The 15,866-nt window shown below is 42.5% G+C and overlaps 2 protein-coding genes across 2 annotated transcripts in view; one reads left to right on the top strand and one right to left on the bottom strand.

Annotated features, from left to right (window-relative positions):
• The window catches only part of LOC139532128 (tubulin beta-4B chain-like), a 394,248-nt gene that overhangs the window by 235,743 nt on the left and 142,639 nt on the right, over positions 1 to 15,866 (top strand). The window lies entirely within an intron of this gene.
• cpb2 (carboxypeptidase B2 (plasma)) lies at positions 7,167 to 15,298 on the bottom strand. Its single transcript, XM_071329328.1, has 11 exons — positions 15,157 to 15,298; positions 14,226 to 14,301; positions 13,869 to 13,993; positions 13,469 to 13,577; positions 13,031 to 13,132; positions 12,762 to 12,869; positions 12,412 to 12,522; positions 11,767 to 11,857; positions 11,310 to 11,512; positions 9,945 to 10,029; positions 7,167 to 7,700 (listed from the first exon to the last, which is right to left on the bottom strand). The coding sequence occupies exons 1-11, from the start codon at positions 15,273 to 15,275 to the stop codon at positions 7,504 to 7,506; spliced, it is 1,326 nt and encodes a 441-aa protein (XP_071185429.1). The 5' UTR covers positions 15,276 to 15,298; the 3' UTR covers positions 7,167 to 7,503.

The raw sequence follows: 15,866 nt of genomic DNA, 5'->3' as shown, positions 1-15,866 counted from the left end.
TAAATGTTAGTAAGCTATTCATAAACAATTGTGGAAGTCCTGCACAGGGACACTCGAAGACAATCTTAAATGAGAAATTCTTTATTATCAGCGCGCTGGAGAGGGTCCAACCAACTCAATGCACAAAGTACACATGTCGATCAGGAGCTCTACGCGGGGCAGTCCTGTTAGTTATCTTATATACAGACAAGTTATATTTGCATGATTTAGCTTATTCATCATTCATATTTAATTCATCATTAACATTTACTTCCTTCATGTGACCGACCAATACTGGGTCATGCATGTGACAGACTAATACCTCACTAGGCTGCTTCTCTCTTGAAACTGAGAGAAGCAGAACTGAGAAAGATATCACTTTCTCAAAACAAGGTTCTGGACGTACCGTACTGCCAAATTGCAGATACTGATAGTTAGGATTTGTTCAATGAGTCACTCATGATCACAGAAATTGGCTATTAGAAAAGCACATTAATAGAACAGAGAAATTGGTTATTAGACAAGCACATAAATAGAACAGAGAAATTGGTTATTAGAAAAGCACAAACAAACATTTCCACCAAACACTATTTTCATAAACACTGTAACAACATATTTTGTTTAATATAATAAAATAATGACTAAGGTGTCTGTTAATTGTATTTTTATACTTTCTAAATTATTTATTTCAATTACAAACCAGTTGTAAATGAGTTATTGGTTTGATGTGAGATTTGATGTGTGTGTTTGTATTGTTACCTGAATGATGAGCACCAGCTCCAACCTTCTTGCTGGGCTTCAAGGTTCTCGCTTTGACAGAGACTACATGATAAAAAGTATGTGGACACCTGCTTTCGAACATCTCATTCCAAAATCATGAGCATTAATATGGAGTTGGTCCCCCCTTTGCTGCGATAACAGCCACAACTCTTCTGGGAAGGCTTTCCACTAGATGTTGGAACATTGCTGAGGGACTTACTTTCTTTCAGCCACAAGAGCATTAGTGAGGTCAGGCACTGATGTTGGGCGATTATGCCTGGCTCGCAGTCGGAGTTCCAATTAATCCCAAAGGTGTTTGATGGGTTTAAGGTCAGAGCTCTGTGCAGGCCAGCCAAGCTCTTCCACACCTATCACAACAAACCATTTCTGTATGGACCTCGCTTTGTGCACAGGGGCCTCGTCATGCTGAAACAGGAAAGGGCCTTCCCCAAACTGTTGCCACAAAGTTGGAAGCACAGAATCGTCTAGACTGCCATTGTATGCTGTAGCGTTAAGATTTCCCTTCATTGGAACTAAGGGACATAGCCCGAACCATGAAAAACCACCCCAGATCATTATTTTTCCTCCACCCAAATTTCCAGTTGGCACTATGCATTCGGGCAGGTAGCGTTCTCCAGGCATCAGCCAAACCCAGATGTGTCCGTTTCCACTGCTCTAGAGTCCAATGGCGGCGAGCTTTACACCACTCCAGCCAACACTTGGCATTGCGCATGGTGATCTTAGGCTTGTGTGCAGCTGCTCGGCCATGTATATCGATGTCATTAATGTGCTGATGTTTCTTCTGAGAACAGACAATTTTTACGCCCTACACGCTTCAGCACTCGGCGGTACCGTTCTGTGAGCTTGGGTGGCCTACCACTTTGCGGCTGAGACATTGTTGCTCCTAGACATTTCCATTTCACAATAACAGCCCTTACAGTTGACTGGGGCAGCTCTAGCAGAAATTTGAACTGACTTGTTGGAAAGGTGGCATCTTATGACGGTGCCACATTGAAATTTACTGAACTCTTCAGTAAGGCCATTCTACTGCCAATGTTTGTCTATGGAGATTGCATGGCTGTGTGTTCGATTTATATACCTGTCATCAACAGGTGTGACTGAAATAGCCAAATCCACTAATTTGAAGGGGTGTCCATTCTTTTGTATATATAGTATATTGTCCACATACTTTTGGTCACCTGTACTGCTCTAGTCTGTGTGTGATTTATTGCGAACTATTTTACATTTTCAACTACAATGAACAGGAAATCAGCACACATGTAGTTTTAAACATGCAATTAAAGAATTGAAGTCAATATGTATTAATAGGACACAGTGAAGTGACACATATGGAATGACTAAGGTTTTGACAGTTCGGCTTGCACATGTGACCAGCCAACAATGGCCATAAAGGGGTATTTTTTCTATCTATGCGGTCTGTATATGACAATGTGTCACGTCCTGACCATAGTTCTTATACCTTCCAGTTATGAGCTATCCGGCGCCACCTTCCCGCCCCAGCCCAGTACCACCAGTGCCTACACCACGCACCAGGTTTCCAGTGCGTCTCCAGAGCCCTGTTCCTCCTCCACGCACTCTCCCTGTGGTGCGTGTCTCCAGCCCAGTACCTCCAGTTCCGGCACCACGCACCAAGCCTCCTGTGCGTCTCCAGAGCCCTGTACGCACTGTTCCTTCTCCCCGCACTAGCCTTGAGGTGCGTGTCTCCAGTCCGGTACCACCAGTTCCGGCACCACGCACCAGGCCTACTGTGCGCCTCAGCAGGTCAGAGTCGGCCGTCTGCCCAACGCCGCCTGCACTGCTCGTCTGCCCAGCGCCGCCTGAGCTGCCCGCCTGCCCAGCGCCGCCTGAGCTGCCCGCCTGCCCAGCGCCGTCTGAGCTGCCCGCCTGCCCAGCGCCGTCTGAGCTGCCCGCCTGCCCAGCGCCGTCTGAGCTGCCCGCCTGCCCAGCGCCGTCTGAGCTGCCCGCCTGCCCAGCGCCGTCTGAGCTGCCCGCCTGCCCAGCGCCGTCTGAGCTGCCCGCCTGCCCAGCGCCGTCTGAGCTGCCCGCCTGCCCAGCGCCGTCTGAGCTGCCCGCCGTCAGGAGCCGCCAGAGCCGCCCGCCAGTCAGGAGCCGCCAGAGCCGCCCGCCAGTCAGGAGCCGCCAGAGCCGCCCGCCAGTCAGGAGCCGCCAGAGCCGCCCGCCAGTCAGGAGCCGCCAGAGCCGCCCGCCAGTCAGGAGCCGCCAGAGCCGCCCGCCAGTCAGGAGCCGCCAGAGCCGCCCGCCAGTCAGGAGCCGCCAGAGCCGCCCGCCAGTCAGGAGCCGCCAGAGCCGCCCGCCAGTCAGGAGCCGCCAGAGCCGCCCGCCAGTCAGGAGCCGCCAGAGCCGCCCGGCAGTCAGGAGCCGCCAGAGCCGCCCGGCAGTCAGGAGCCGCCAGAGCCGCCCCGCCCGCCAGTCAGGAGCCGCCAGAGCCGCCCGCCAGTCAGGAGCTGCCCTCCAGTCATGAGCTGCCCTCCAGAGCTGCCCTCCAGTCATGAGCTGCCCTCCAGTCATGAGCTGCCCTCCAGTCATGAGCTACCTCTCTGTCTTGAGCTACCTCTCTGTCCTGAGCTACCTCTCTGTCCTGAGCTGTCTCCTCAATTTAGTGGGGACCTTGGTGAGGATTCCTAGGCCAAGGTCGGGGGCGAGGGTCGCCACTCAAAGGACGCTAAGGAGGGGGACAAAGACAATGGTGGAGTGGTGGCCTCGTCCTGCGCCGGAGCCGCCACTGCGGACAGATGCCCACCCAGACCCTCCCCTTGAGTTTTAGGGGTGCGTTCGGAGTCCGCACCTCAGGCGGGGGGGTACTGTCACGTCCTGACCATAGTTCTTATGTGTTTTGCTTGTTTTAGTGTTGGTCAGGACGTGAGCTGGGTGGGCATTCTATGTTGTGTGTCTAGTTTGTCTGTTTCTGTGTTCGGCCTAATATGGTTCTCAATCAGAGGCAGCTGTCAATCGTTGTCCCTGATTGGGAATCATATATAGGTGGCTTGTTTTGTGTTGGGATTTTGTGGGTGGTTGTTTCCTGTCTTTGTGTTTTGTCTGCACCAGAAAGGACTGTATCGGTTTTGCCACATTTGTTGTTTTGTAAGTGTTCACGTTTTCGTCTGTTTATTCGTTTAATTAAATATGTTGAACATGGAATACGCTGCGTCTTGGTCCGATCCCTGCTACACCTCCTCTTCAGACGAAGAGGAGGAAGGCTGCCGTTACACAATGACATCTGTGTGAAGATTATTCTGAGATGTGTGTCACCATAGCAGTGCAATGATGGTACGTTTTCTAGCCATGCTAAAGGGAAGTCAGTGAAAAAAATTGGCATTCTCAGAAAGACCAAAACATCAACATTTAAATATCTAATGTCATTATTGTTTTCTGTAGGAATATTCATCTTGTTACACCATTAGAAGCCTACACACAGAGAACTGTCAACACAATTATAGTTTTAAGCTTCACAACTGTAGGAGGATATACAGTTGGAATAAAACAAATAAGGAATTGAAAGAAAGATTTCATTCGTGTCTATGATTACTTACTACAAAAACATGAATGCTGTGCTAGGGTGACACTAGGCTTGCCTAGCGGTCTAAGCCGCTGCCCGTGGAACACAGCTTGCTGTTGCATGGGTTCGAATCAGACCCATTGCTATTTCAGTACTCTCTCCCCCATATTTCTTCTCCTCCAACAAACAACTAATTATGTAATGATTGGGACTGCCCCACTCCTTAAAAACAAAAAATTATGATACAATCATAATCCATGGTTTTCTTCTGAGCTGTCTTGTATTATTCATGACCGTAATCTAGCCTGGGCTAAAGCAAGGAAATCATGTTCTGATGCTGGTTGGCTTATTTTTAGGCAGTTACGAAATAAGTGTTATTTTCTTCTCAGGAAGGCCAAGTCTGAATATTTTATGTCTGTTACCACTGATAACCTGAATGACCCTAGAAAGTTTTGGAAGGCTATTAAGTCTATGTCTGGTAACAGTAATGTTAATGAATTACCGCCATGTGTTTTGAAGGACTCTGTTGCTGTATATGACAAAACTGAAATGCTGAATTGTTTCAATGAGCACTTTGTATCATCTGGTAGGCTGTTTGATTCAGTGTCCTCTGTCTCTGTACAACCCTGTGTGTATGAACCAGTGAGAGCTGGTCAAACGTTTAGCTTTTTGCCATTCTCAGTGCAGGTGGTACATAAAGCCCTGATCAGAGAAAGATCAGAGAAAGCCTGCAGGTCCTGATCTTTTGGATCCCTGCTTTTTAAATCTGGCAGCTGATTTCATAGCTGAACCACTTACATATCTGTTCAATCTAACCATGGAATGTAATGAAATTCCAAAGATCTGGAAATCAGCATTTGTCCTACCACTTTTAAAAGGGGGAGATCCAACTCTATTAAATAATTATAGGCCAATCTCAAAGCTGTCACCCCTGGTGAAAATACTTGAAGCCCTTGTGAGTGAACAGCTAAAATAGTTTTTATTTACTAACTCTATTTTATCAATGTACCAATCGGGCTTCAGGAAGAAGCATAGCACAATTACAGCAGCCATGAAGGTTTTAAATGATATCACTGAAGCCCTTGACAAAAAACAGCCCTGTGTCTCACTTTTTATTGATCTCTCTAAGGATTTTGATACAGTTGATCATTCTATACTAAGGCAGATATTGTCGAGTGTAGGTCTTTCAGAGCATGCAGTTACATGGTTTGCTAACTATCTGTCTGATAGAATTTGATGGGCTTATGTCTGTTAAATTGTCTGTCTTTAATGGTGTGCCCCAAGGCTCTGTACTTGGTCCTCTCTTATTCACTATTTATATAAATGATTTAGACAAAAATGTCCAAAATGCGCAACTTCATTTTTATGCTGATGATACTGTTATTTACTGTTGTGCCTCGTCTCTTACAAAAGCTTTCCAGAACTTGCAAACTGCTTTTTAATACTGTTCAACATACCTTGTGTCAACTGAAGCTTATCCTCAATACTGACTAAACTAATGGTGTTTTCTAAAGTAAGAAATAGACCTCTGAACCTTTCACCTATTACTACCTGTCAGGGCAAGGAGATTGAGGTTGTAACCTCATATAAATATCTTGGAATTTTAATTGATGACGGCCTCTCTTTTAAATTGCATATTCAACAACAATTGAAGCAATTGAAAATTGGGATTTTATTTTAGGAATAAGGCCTGTTTTTCTTTTGAAGCCAGAAGGAGGCTAGTATCAGCTACATTTATGCCTTTACTAGACTATGGGGATATTTTATATGTGAATGCTTCCACTCAGTGTTTGAGATCAATTGACACCCTTTACCATGGCACTTCGAGATTTATTTTAAACTGCAAAACCCTTACGCACCACTGCACTTTGTATACCAGGGTTGGCTGGCCTTCTCTAGTCACTCGTAGGCTCAGTCACTGGTATACTTTTATTTACAAAGCCATTTTGGGTTTACTACCTTTTCATTTGGGCATTTTTATTGTTCAGAAATGTGGTGGGTACTCTCTTCGTTCGCTGGACTTTATCGTGCTAACTGTTCCAAATGTCCAAACTGAATTTGGTAAAAGGGCTTTTATGTACTCTGCGCCATCGTCTTGGAACGTCTTACAAAATACTTTTAAACTGGAAGAACTTGTCCCGATTGGTGTTTTTAAATCACTGATGAATGATCTTGAGACTGATTCCCTGACCTGTCAATGTTTTTAATTTGGTGTTTTTGATTTTGTTATACTCTTGTGAATTCTATGGTTTTTACTAGATTATTTGTAGTTTTTCATGTTGTTTGTCTGTAATTTTTGTAATGACTTGGTGCTGCCTATCTTGGCCAGGACGCTCTTGAAAAAGAGATTTTAAATCTCAATGAGCCCTTCCTGGTTAAATAAAGGTTAAATCATATTTTTTTTAAATGATTGACAGACACGCACACAAAACATACTTTGATAAAAGGGATTACTTTGGACCAAATCAGACGTGAAACTGCTCAGGTTTACACAGCCAACTTCTCAGGGGCATAAAGGGTTACAGGCTGACTACACCTCTCTCGTCGCGTGCGTGAGCGTTGCAAAATAAATGTAGAAATTTATGTTGTTCAATTATTGCACCCACACTGCTCGCGCGCGCCAACGAGCGTCTGCGTTGCCAAGGGCTAAAATAGAAGTCAGTTCTATTTCTGACGTAGATTGCACTGCAAGTCCTGCCTCTACCATCTCCTCATTGGTTTATAGAAGCAAGTACCCACGTGCCATCTCCTCATTGGTTATACCCACGTGGGTGACTGAAAGACGAACGAGGTCGGTGGCGGTAATGCCCCTAATTTATGAAAGTTGCCAATCGCATTATAAAGTCAAGAGAAGAAAAAGCCTGGAAGGTGGAGAAATGACTAGAAACGATTCGGTTGAACGTTTTATGTGTGGATTCATTGGCGGAGTAGAGGACCGTGTGCATTTCAGGCAAAATAACAACTCAATGTTTATATCCCTGGACAAATTAGCTAGCAACAGCAAGCTAGCTAAATAGGACAAATTAACTAGCAAATACAAGCTAGCTAGCTAAATTGCCATACATGTTTAATGCTTTCGACCTGTCCCCAAATTAATATCATTGGTTCAGAGTTTGTTTTGATATTTTAACCTGCGTGTCATGATAACGTTTGGTGTGGGGGGACAAAATATATTTATGCACGATGGCGCACGATGGCGCACACGTGCAGCCGGTTTGGGTTCCGTGTTAGGGTTGGGGTTGTGTTTTCTGAATGACTCTGAGAGCGATACTCTTAAGAGCGAGAAGGGCTTCATTGCAGGCCTTGGAGATTAATGATGGCGGTAGGAGGAAACCATATCGACCACGGTCCTCCAGCTCAAAGGTGAAGGAGTAGTGGATGCCCAGGTTGTAGGCCCAGTCGTCAGAACCTCCAGGGGCTAAGTCTGTAGAAGGACGAAGGAAGAACAAGGAACTTAACTTGTTTTGCAGTGACCGTTTATAAAGAAATAACTTATAACAGCTTTACAAAGCAACTGTCAGCATTTTATTATGAAACAGCCTGGTCTCATAGACTATTCCTAACATAGTAAATGTAAATCCGGGACACTCAAATTAGTATGATATGTTGCATTTGGTATGGTTACATAAGAGTGATGGTTGCTTAATGCAAAAGTGAAAGTAGAATGGTTGGTCAGGGTGGATTGGTGGGCGTGTAACGCGAACATCTAGCAACCCAAAGGTTGCGAGTTTGAATCTCATCATGGGGAACTTTAGCATTTTTAGCTAATGAGAAACTTTTCAACTACTTACTACTGTTTTGCTACTTTGCAACTACTTAGCATGTTAGCTAACCCTTCCCCTAACTCTAACCTTAACCTCAACCTAAATCAAAAAAATTGTACATTTGCACATTCGTAATATATTGTACCTTTTGCAAATTTATAACATACAGTACCAGTCAAAAGTTTGGACACACCTACTCATTCAAGGGTCAGAATGATAGTGAAGACATCGAAACTATGAAATAACACATATGGAATCATGTAGTAACAAAAAGTGTTGAACAAATCTAAATATATTTTATATTTGAGATTCTTCAAAGCAGCCACCCTTTGCCTTGATGACAGGTTTGCACACTCTTGGCATGTCGTTATAGAGAATTTGGCAGTACGTCCAACCGGCCTCACAACCACAGACAACATATAACCACGTCTGCCCAAGACCTCCACATCTTCACCTGCGGAATCGTTTGAAACCAGCCACCCGGACAGCTGATAAAACTGTGGGTTTGCACAACCAAAGAATTTCTGGACAAACTGTCAGAAACCATCTCAGGGAAGCTCATCTGCATGCTTGTCGTCCTCACCAGGATTTTGACCTGACTGCAGTTTGGCGTCTTAACTGACTTCAGTGGGCAAATGCTCACCTTCGATGACCACTGGCACACTGGAGAAGTGTGCTCTTCACGGATGAACCCCGGTTTCAACTGTACCGGGCAGATGGCAGACAGCGTGTATGGCACCGTGTGGGCGAACGGATTGATGACGTCAACGTTGTGAACAGAGTGCCCCATGGTGGCGGTGGGGTTATGGTATGGGCAGGAATAAGCTACGGACAATGAACACAATTGCATTTTATCTATGGCAGTTTGAATGCACAGAGATACCGTGACGAGATCCTGAGGCCCATTGTCGTGCCATTTGTCCATCACCATCACCTCATGTTTCAGGATGATAATGCACAGACCAATGTCGGCAGGATCTGTACACAATTCCTGGAAGCTGAAAATGTCCCAGTTTTTCCATGACCTGCGTCCTCACCAGACATGTCCCCCATCGACTTGTATGACAGTGCATTCTAGTTCCTGCCAATATCCAGCAACTTCGCACAGCCTTTGAAGAGGAGTGGGACAATATTCCACAGGCCACAATCAACAGCCTGATCAACTCTATGAGGCAAATGGTGGTCACACCAGATGCTGACTGGTTTTCTGATCTTCGCCCCTTACTTTTTTTTGTTTAAGATATACTGTATCTGTGACCAACCGATGAATATCTGTATTCCCAGTCATCCATAGACTAGGGCCTAATGAATTTATTTACAATGACTGATTTCCTTAAAGAAACTAACTGAGTAAAATCTTTGAAATTGTTGCGTTTATATTTTTGTTTAGTGTAATACGAATTGTAATTCGTAACATATTATATGAATTGGGTGATGGACATTCACAAATTAATACATACTATACGAAAAGTAACATATCATACTAACAGATTTACGTACAGAATAATACGAAATGCTCTAAGACCAGGTTGTATTAAACGGTATATTTGGATGCTGATAGCCAGGAGTTATTCACAATAATTCCCGGGTAAATGCATGTTAACATTTCCATTTGAATTATCAATGTGCATCCACTGTCCCACAGCCCAGCCAGGCAATTCATAAACATAATCTCCACTGGGAAAAGCATCTAAACAGTATATCCCCATGCTTCTAGCCAACATTTGGTTTGCAACCTTGCTGCCTGCCTCTCCAACCTATGTGATACAGACAAAATTCTGTGAGTATCACAATGTTGTTTTTGATGGAGACCAGGGTTGGGGTCAATTAATTCATTCCAATGCTTCCTGAGTTGACAAAATGTAAAATGGAATTGACCCCAACTCTGATGAAGACTGACTCACATATTGTTTTTGCTGATGCGCCATATTTGTAGTTGTTCCTGTAGTATCTTCTGATTTTCATGGCTGCATCCTGTACAAGCTCAAACTGTTAAAAAAAAACAATGGAACACAGTTAATTAAAAAAAATAAAGTACATTTTTTTGTTGTTGATTATATACAGTGAGGTCCAAAAGTATTTGGACAGTGACACAGTTTGCTGTTTTAGCTCTGTACTCCAGCACTTTGGATTTGAAATGATACAATGACTTTGATGTTAAAGTGCAGACTGTCAGCTTTAATTTGAGGGTAATTACAGCACTTTTTGTACATAGTTTAGGGAACCAAAAGTATTTGGACAAATTGTATTAAAGTAGTCAAAATGTCAAGCCCTGATCTGTTTCACCTGTCTGTGATTGTCTCCACCCACCTCCAGGTGTCTCCTGTTTTCTCCATTAGTCCCCGGTGTATTTATCCCTGTGTTTCCTGTCTCTCTGTGCCAGTTCGTCTTGTTTTGCCAAGTCAACCAGCATTTCTCCTAGCTCCTATTTTTCCCAGTCTCTGTTTTTTCCTAGCCCTCCTGGATTTTGACCCTTGCCTGTCCTGAAGTCGTATCCGCCTGCCTGACCACTGTCTGTTCTGACCTCGAGCCTGCCTATCGCCTGGTACTGTTTGGACTCTGACCTAGTTTATGAACTCTCGCCTGTCCCCGACCTGCCTTTTGCCTACCCCTTTTGGTATAATAAGTATCGGAGCTCAATCACCTGCCTCCTGTGTCTGCATTTGGGTCTCGCCTTGTGCCCTTATACAAAAGCTTAGTATTTGGTCCCAAATTCCCAGCACGAAATGACTTCGTCAAGCTATAGACTCTACAAACTTGTTGGATGCGTTAAAGATTATTTTGTGCCCAATAGAAATTAACGGTAAATAATGTAGTGTCATTTTGGAGTCACTTTGATTGTAAATAAGAATATAATATATTTCTGAACACTTGCTTACCATAATTACGGATAAGCCTGAATGAATCGTGAATAATGATGATTGAGAAAGCATTAGAAGCACAAAGACACCCACATGCTAACCTCTCACCATTACCAATACCAGGGGAGGTTAGCATTTTTTGGGGTAATAATATTTACTGACTGTTCAAAAACCAGTATATGGATCACTATATAGGCATTTATAAGTAGCAACTTATGCCATTTCAGGTACTATTAGCCATTTATTGTTTGTGTGAATAGGAAAACGCTGAAAAGGCTTAATAAATGGCTAATTATACAGAATATTGGCCTAATTAGCTACTTACAAACACCTTTATCAACTGCAAATTAATGCCTAATATGTAATCCCTAGGTTTCATCCGCCCATTCATCTCTCCCAACAACTCACCAACTCGGCGTGGTTAGGCACCTCCTCATTGGAGCAGGAGTATGGGAAGAGCAGCATCTGACCATAGGAATGGATGGAGAGATAAAGCTTTACCGAGTCTTTGTGGCTGCGCAAGAAGTTAGCCACGGCTTCCGCCTCAGGCTCCGACTCTGGGAACTGGCCGCAGTATATCTCATCACAGGGCCTGTTGGAGGCTCCCTTTGCTGCAGAGGGAATATAATAGAACGTTTATTTTCCATTTGCTTAGAACGCAAAGTCATCTTCTGCCTTTTTCCCAACACCCCCAGAAACACACACACGTTGAGCGTCACAGAGTCAGTTGCTGTGCAACGCCTCTGGATGGAGAGCAATTTTAGGGATAAGAGGCTTGCTCAAGGGAACAACGGCAGTAGTTTGTATGTGGGATCAGAGACCAGTAGCCCTCAAGCTGCCAGTTCAGTTTCCATTTCAGACTTACTGCCCCAGTTTGCGTCAAAGTTTCTATTGAGGTCGGTTCCAACACAGTTGCTTTCCTTGCTCAAGGAACGGTTCTTTCTCCACATTCGGTTCTGGTCAAATAAAGGAGCACACACATTATAATAACAAAACAAATACTGACATACTGTATCCCCTCAAAACATATAGCCTACTGCCATATACTCATAAAACGTACACTGACGTAAACTCACAAAATATAAAATCTCTCTGACATTCTGTATATACATTATGCAGAATAAAGTTGAGTTGTTTAGGAGTGAGTGGAATGGATCTGTGTGTTAAAAATGATATATTGTTAGATCATGGATCTAGACTCATAGATCATTCATATGCACTAAGTATGTCCATATGATGCACAGTGCCCGTAGAGATTACCATTTTTGTGTAGCTCAGAGTGACATATTTGAAGGCACTGGCAGCATTCCAGACTGACATTGCAGACTCATGCCAGATCTCACTGGATCGGTGTTTATCATATGAGCTAACCACATCACATAGCAATCTGACGCACGACTGCGCAGTCGATGAGGTGGCACACAACTATTGGTCAATACCACGTCTGCAATGTTGTCGTCCCGGAACGCAACCACTGACTCAATTTCATATTAATTGTCTTATTCTTTACCGTTGTCCATGTGTACTTGTATCCATCCGGGTTCATGACAGGCAGCACATAGATGTCCATACTGTTCAGCATCTCAGTGATGTCATTGTTTAGATTATAGAAATTCAAGGACTGAGGAAAGAGCACAAGGAAGAGTCAAAAGTTTAATATAGCTGTCTATGTTCCAAATCAAAATAGTGAGCAATACGATTTAATACAAGTCCAGAGCCATCATAAACATTTTCAATCGTACTTCATAACCAACGAGTTATGAAGACGCTTTATAACCAAATATGTATACAGTATGGCCTATCAGAATAGATAGAATATAAGTTGGTAGAGAATCGGAATTTTAGGAACAAGGTACTGACATATTGCACAAACCACAGGCAGAAAGCTGGGGAGATCCACTCTCTAGCATGAATGCCACAGTCAATCCATATTGCTCTCTTTTCAGCTCTCTCTTGTCGTCCAGACAACTGAAAAAGAGAACAGAGAAATGCAATAATTTGATCAGATGATGAGGATGTGACTGTTGCTTGTATAAAATGACTAGGACTTATAAACTGACTATGAAAATGACATTACTTCAAAATATAATAATTGTATGAGTCATTGCTAAGAAGGCAGCTTGGGGAACCTTGAGAACGTAAAGTGGGCGTTTTTCATATGATGAGCCAATCAGGATGACTTTGACCATGTCTGGGTGTTCCTGGGCAGTCTTATTGATCCAATAGTATATCTAGAAAAGAGACAGCATGTAAACATTTTCATAATAAATACAAACTTGATATCTAGCAGCTGGGACCACAAATGACCAGGGCCTTGTACTCATAAAGTGTTTCACAGTAGTAGAAATGATCTAGGACTAGCTGCCCCTGGCCATATAACATTATTCATTATTATCTAAAAGGCATCATAATGATCCTAGATCAGCACTCTTACGTATGAATACGGGCCCAGAAAAGGTTATGACTTTAAAGTAATGTTAATGGGGTGTTACATTGAGATTATGTTAGTTACATTACGGTTATGTTAATAACATTAGGAAATGACATGTCACAATCCGGTATCTTACGTCCTCCAGAGAATGGTATCTCTCATAATAAGATGCGCTGCTTCTAGGGTCCGACGATTCATTCCTGGTCTGCATCTCGATCAGTTCCTCTGTGTTGTCCAGTAGCACTCTGAAACAAACACATTCTTGCTCTTGGGGATTTCTCTGAACTATTAAAAACATTCTATATGCAATATCATGTATATGACCTTAATATGAGCATAACATAACAAAATCAATATTGAAGTTAAAGCAAAGTCGGCTGGTAGTCCAAACCGGTGCTTGAACTCAAGCTCTAGCTACTGTAAACCCAACACCTTAGCCATTAAGCCAATAAAACTGAACTTCTTGATGAGGCAGTTAGGTGTTGTGTTAACATTGCTAGTGTCACTAAAATATGAGCATTGATCACATGACATACTGGTGTGTTAGGTGGTGTGTCCGCAGCAGGTCTGTGACAGTCCCCAAGTTGTTGGCAGGAACAAACAGGTGCACCTCAGTGTGTGCTCCGATGTACTCAGGTGAAGCAGGTGACCACAAAACTGTCTGGGAGACACACACGAACACACATGTTCATACACACACAAATGCATGAATAAACTTTAAAAGAATGTATCCTAATTGTGAGTAACATGTAGTCTGAAAACAACAAACCGTAACCTAGTACAGAAACAAAAATAGTAATTGGCACAATGTTCTTGGTTTAAGACCAGTGAAGTGAATAATTTTTTTTTAAACAGAAGATAACTATTAGTTTATTATCACATCATTATTGTACCTCATATTGGCTGGATATGTTCCTCACAATATCTGCTTGTTGATGTGTTGTGACTTGGATTGAGAGTACTTGGTCACTGTGAAAGACAAAGGAAAAATAGGCTAGGTCTCAAATAGTCTTATGTGGCTTCCTTTCCTCGTCTCCTCTTCATCTACACATAGGAAAGGATATGAGGAGAGGTCACTAGACTATTGAGATGAAGAGGAGAGTGAGGTAAGTTGAGCCACCCTTGTTTCTAGGAAACCATACACAAAATTAATCATTTGAACAAATATTTAGGAAGAGGTCATTTCATGGAGTCTGTGAAGGAATAAACCACATGGAAAAAGTGGTAAGCAAGTTCGTAAAAAACAAAAAAAAGATTTTCACCAAGTCAAATTCATTTATTGGGTTACAGGTTTCATGATGGTTTCAGGTTTCATATCTAAACCAAAGTAGATCATTTTGAGATTGTTCTATACACCAGTTGGGGTCTCTATAAGCTTAAATATGAGGTCTTAAACCAAGCATGAAAGTGGATCCTTGAAGCTGTGTGGGCTAACATAGTCAAAATGTTTGGCTTGGACTAAGTTGAGCCAAAGGCAAATTGACCAAATTGAAGTGTTATCCTTCACAGATTCATATGGTTTGTTATTCATTACAGTCCTGTATTATAGCAAATACATGGGTTTAGATTTATCCTGTCATCTCATGAATTCTTGTGAATGTGAATTCCTTAAATCATGTCAATGATGTCAACTTCATGTCAATGACCACTTCAATTCTACTTTAAATAAAATACAGAAAACATGTAGGAGGATGTACAGTGGAAAGAGTAAACATTATCATGTGGTGGTCCTTTTGGATCTGTCAATCAAACGCATCTATTTTTCATTTAGGTTAAGCAAAGTCTCCTAAACAATTATGATCATGTTTACTGTGGGAAACTTACTGTGTTGAAGTGCAGTCACTTGTCTGAAGGAGTTTGTAAAAGTTCAGCAAAACAGCCCATATTAGAAGAGCCTTCATGTTTAATGTGTCCAAAACTTGTGCAAGATGTTTGGTTAACATGGTAGAGAGAGAGAGAGAGAGAGAGAGAGAGAGAGAGAGAGAGAGAGAGATCTGTGTTGATTTAGCCAGAGTAAAGTCTAAGTTAAACTTTACTTTTTTGAGGAGGGCTTTGGGCTGCTTTGCAATAACAGTGAGCTGTTTAATACACCATGATTCCCCCCCAAAAAAGATTCAATAATATAGGTCTTTCTTTTAAAACCTATCCACATCTTGAAATTATTTATTGTAATTTATTTGGGTTTAAACTTTATCCTGGAACTACCTTTAGCCAGAAAATAATTGCTTAAAGCTAGGCCTACTATTTGCGTTAGTAGGTCTACAGAATATTGTATATTCATTATGCAAAATCTGTCAGCTCACAGACAAATTCACTGTGCTACACCCAATGACGTATATAAACCCTAGATTGCAATTTGTTATTTATTGGCCATTGAGAGGCTTTGAAGCCACCAGTCGGCCGTATTCTACAGCATTTCAATTAAATGTTTCAAGGACATATTACATGTTTTAAAGTTTTTTGTTGTTGTAGTGGGGACATTAACATTAGTACTCTCAAAAAAATACTTTAATACTTTTTTATTTATTTTTGTG

Source organism: Salvelinus alpinus, chromosome 10, assembly GCF_045679555.1.
Source record: "Salvelinus alpinus chromosome 10, SLU_Salpinus.1, whole genome shotgun sequence".
Lineage (NCBI taxonomy): Eukaryota > Metazoa > Chordata > Actinopteri > Salmoniformes > Salmonidae > Salvelinus > Salvelinus alpinus.
This window is presented reverse-complemented; position numbering and strand designations above follow the sequence as displayed.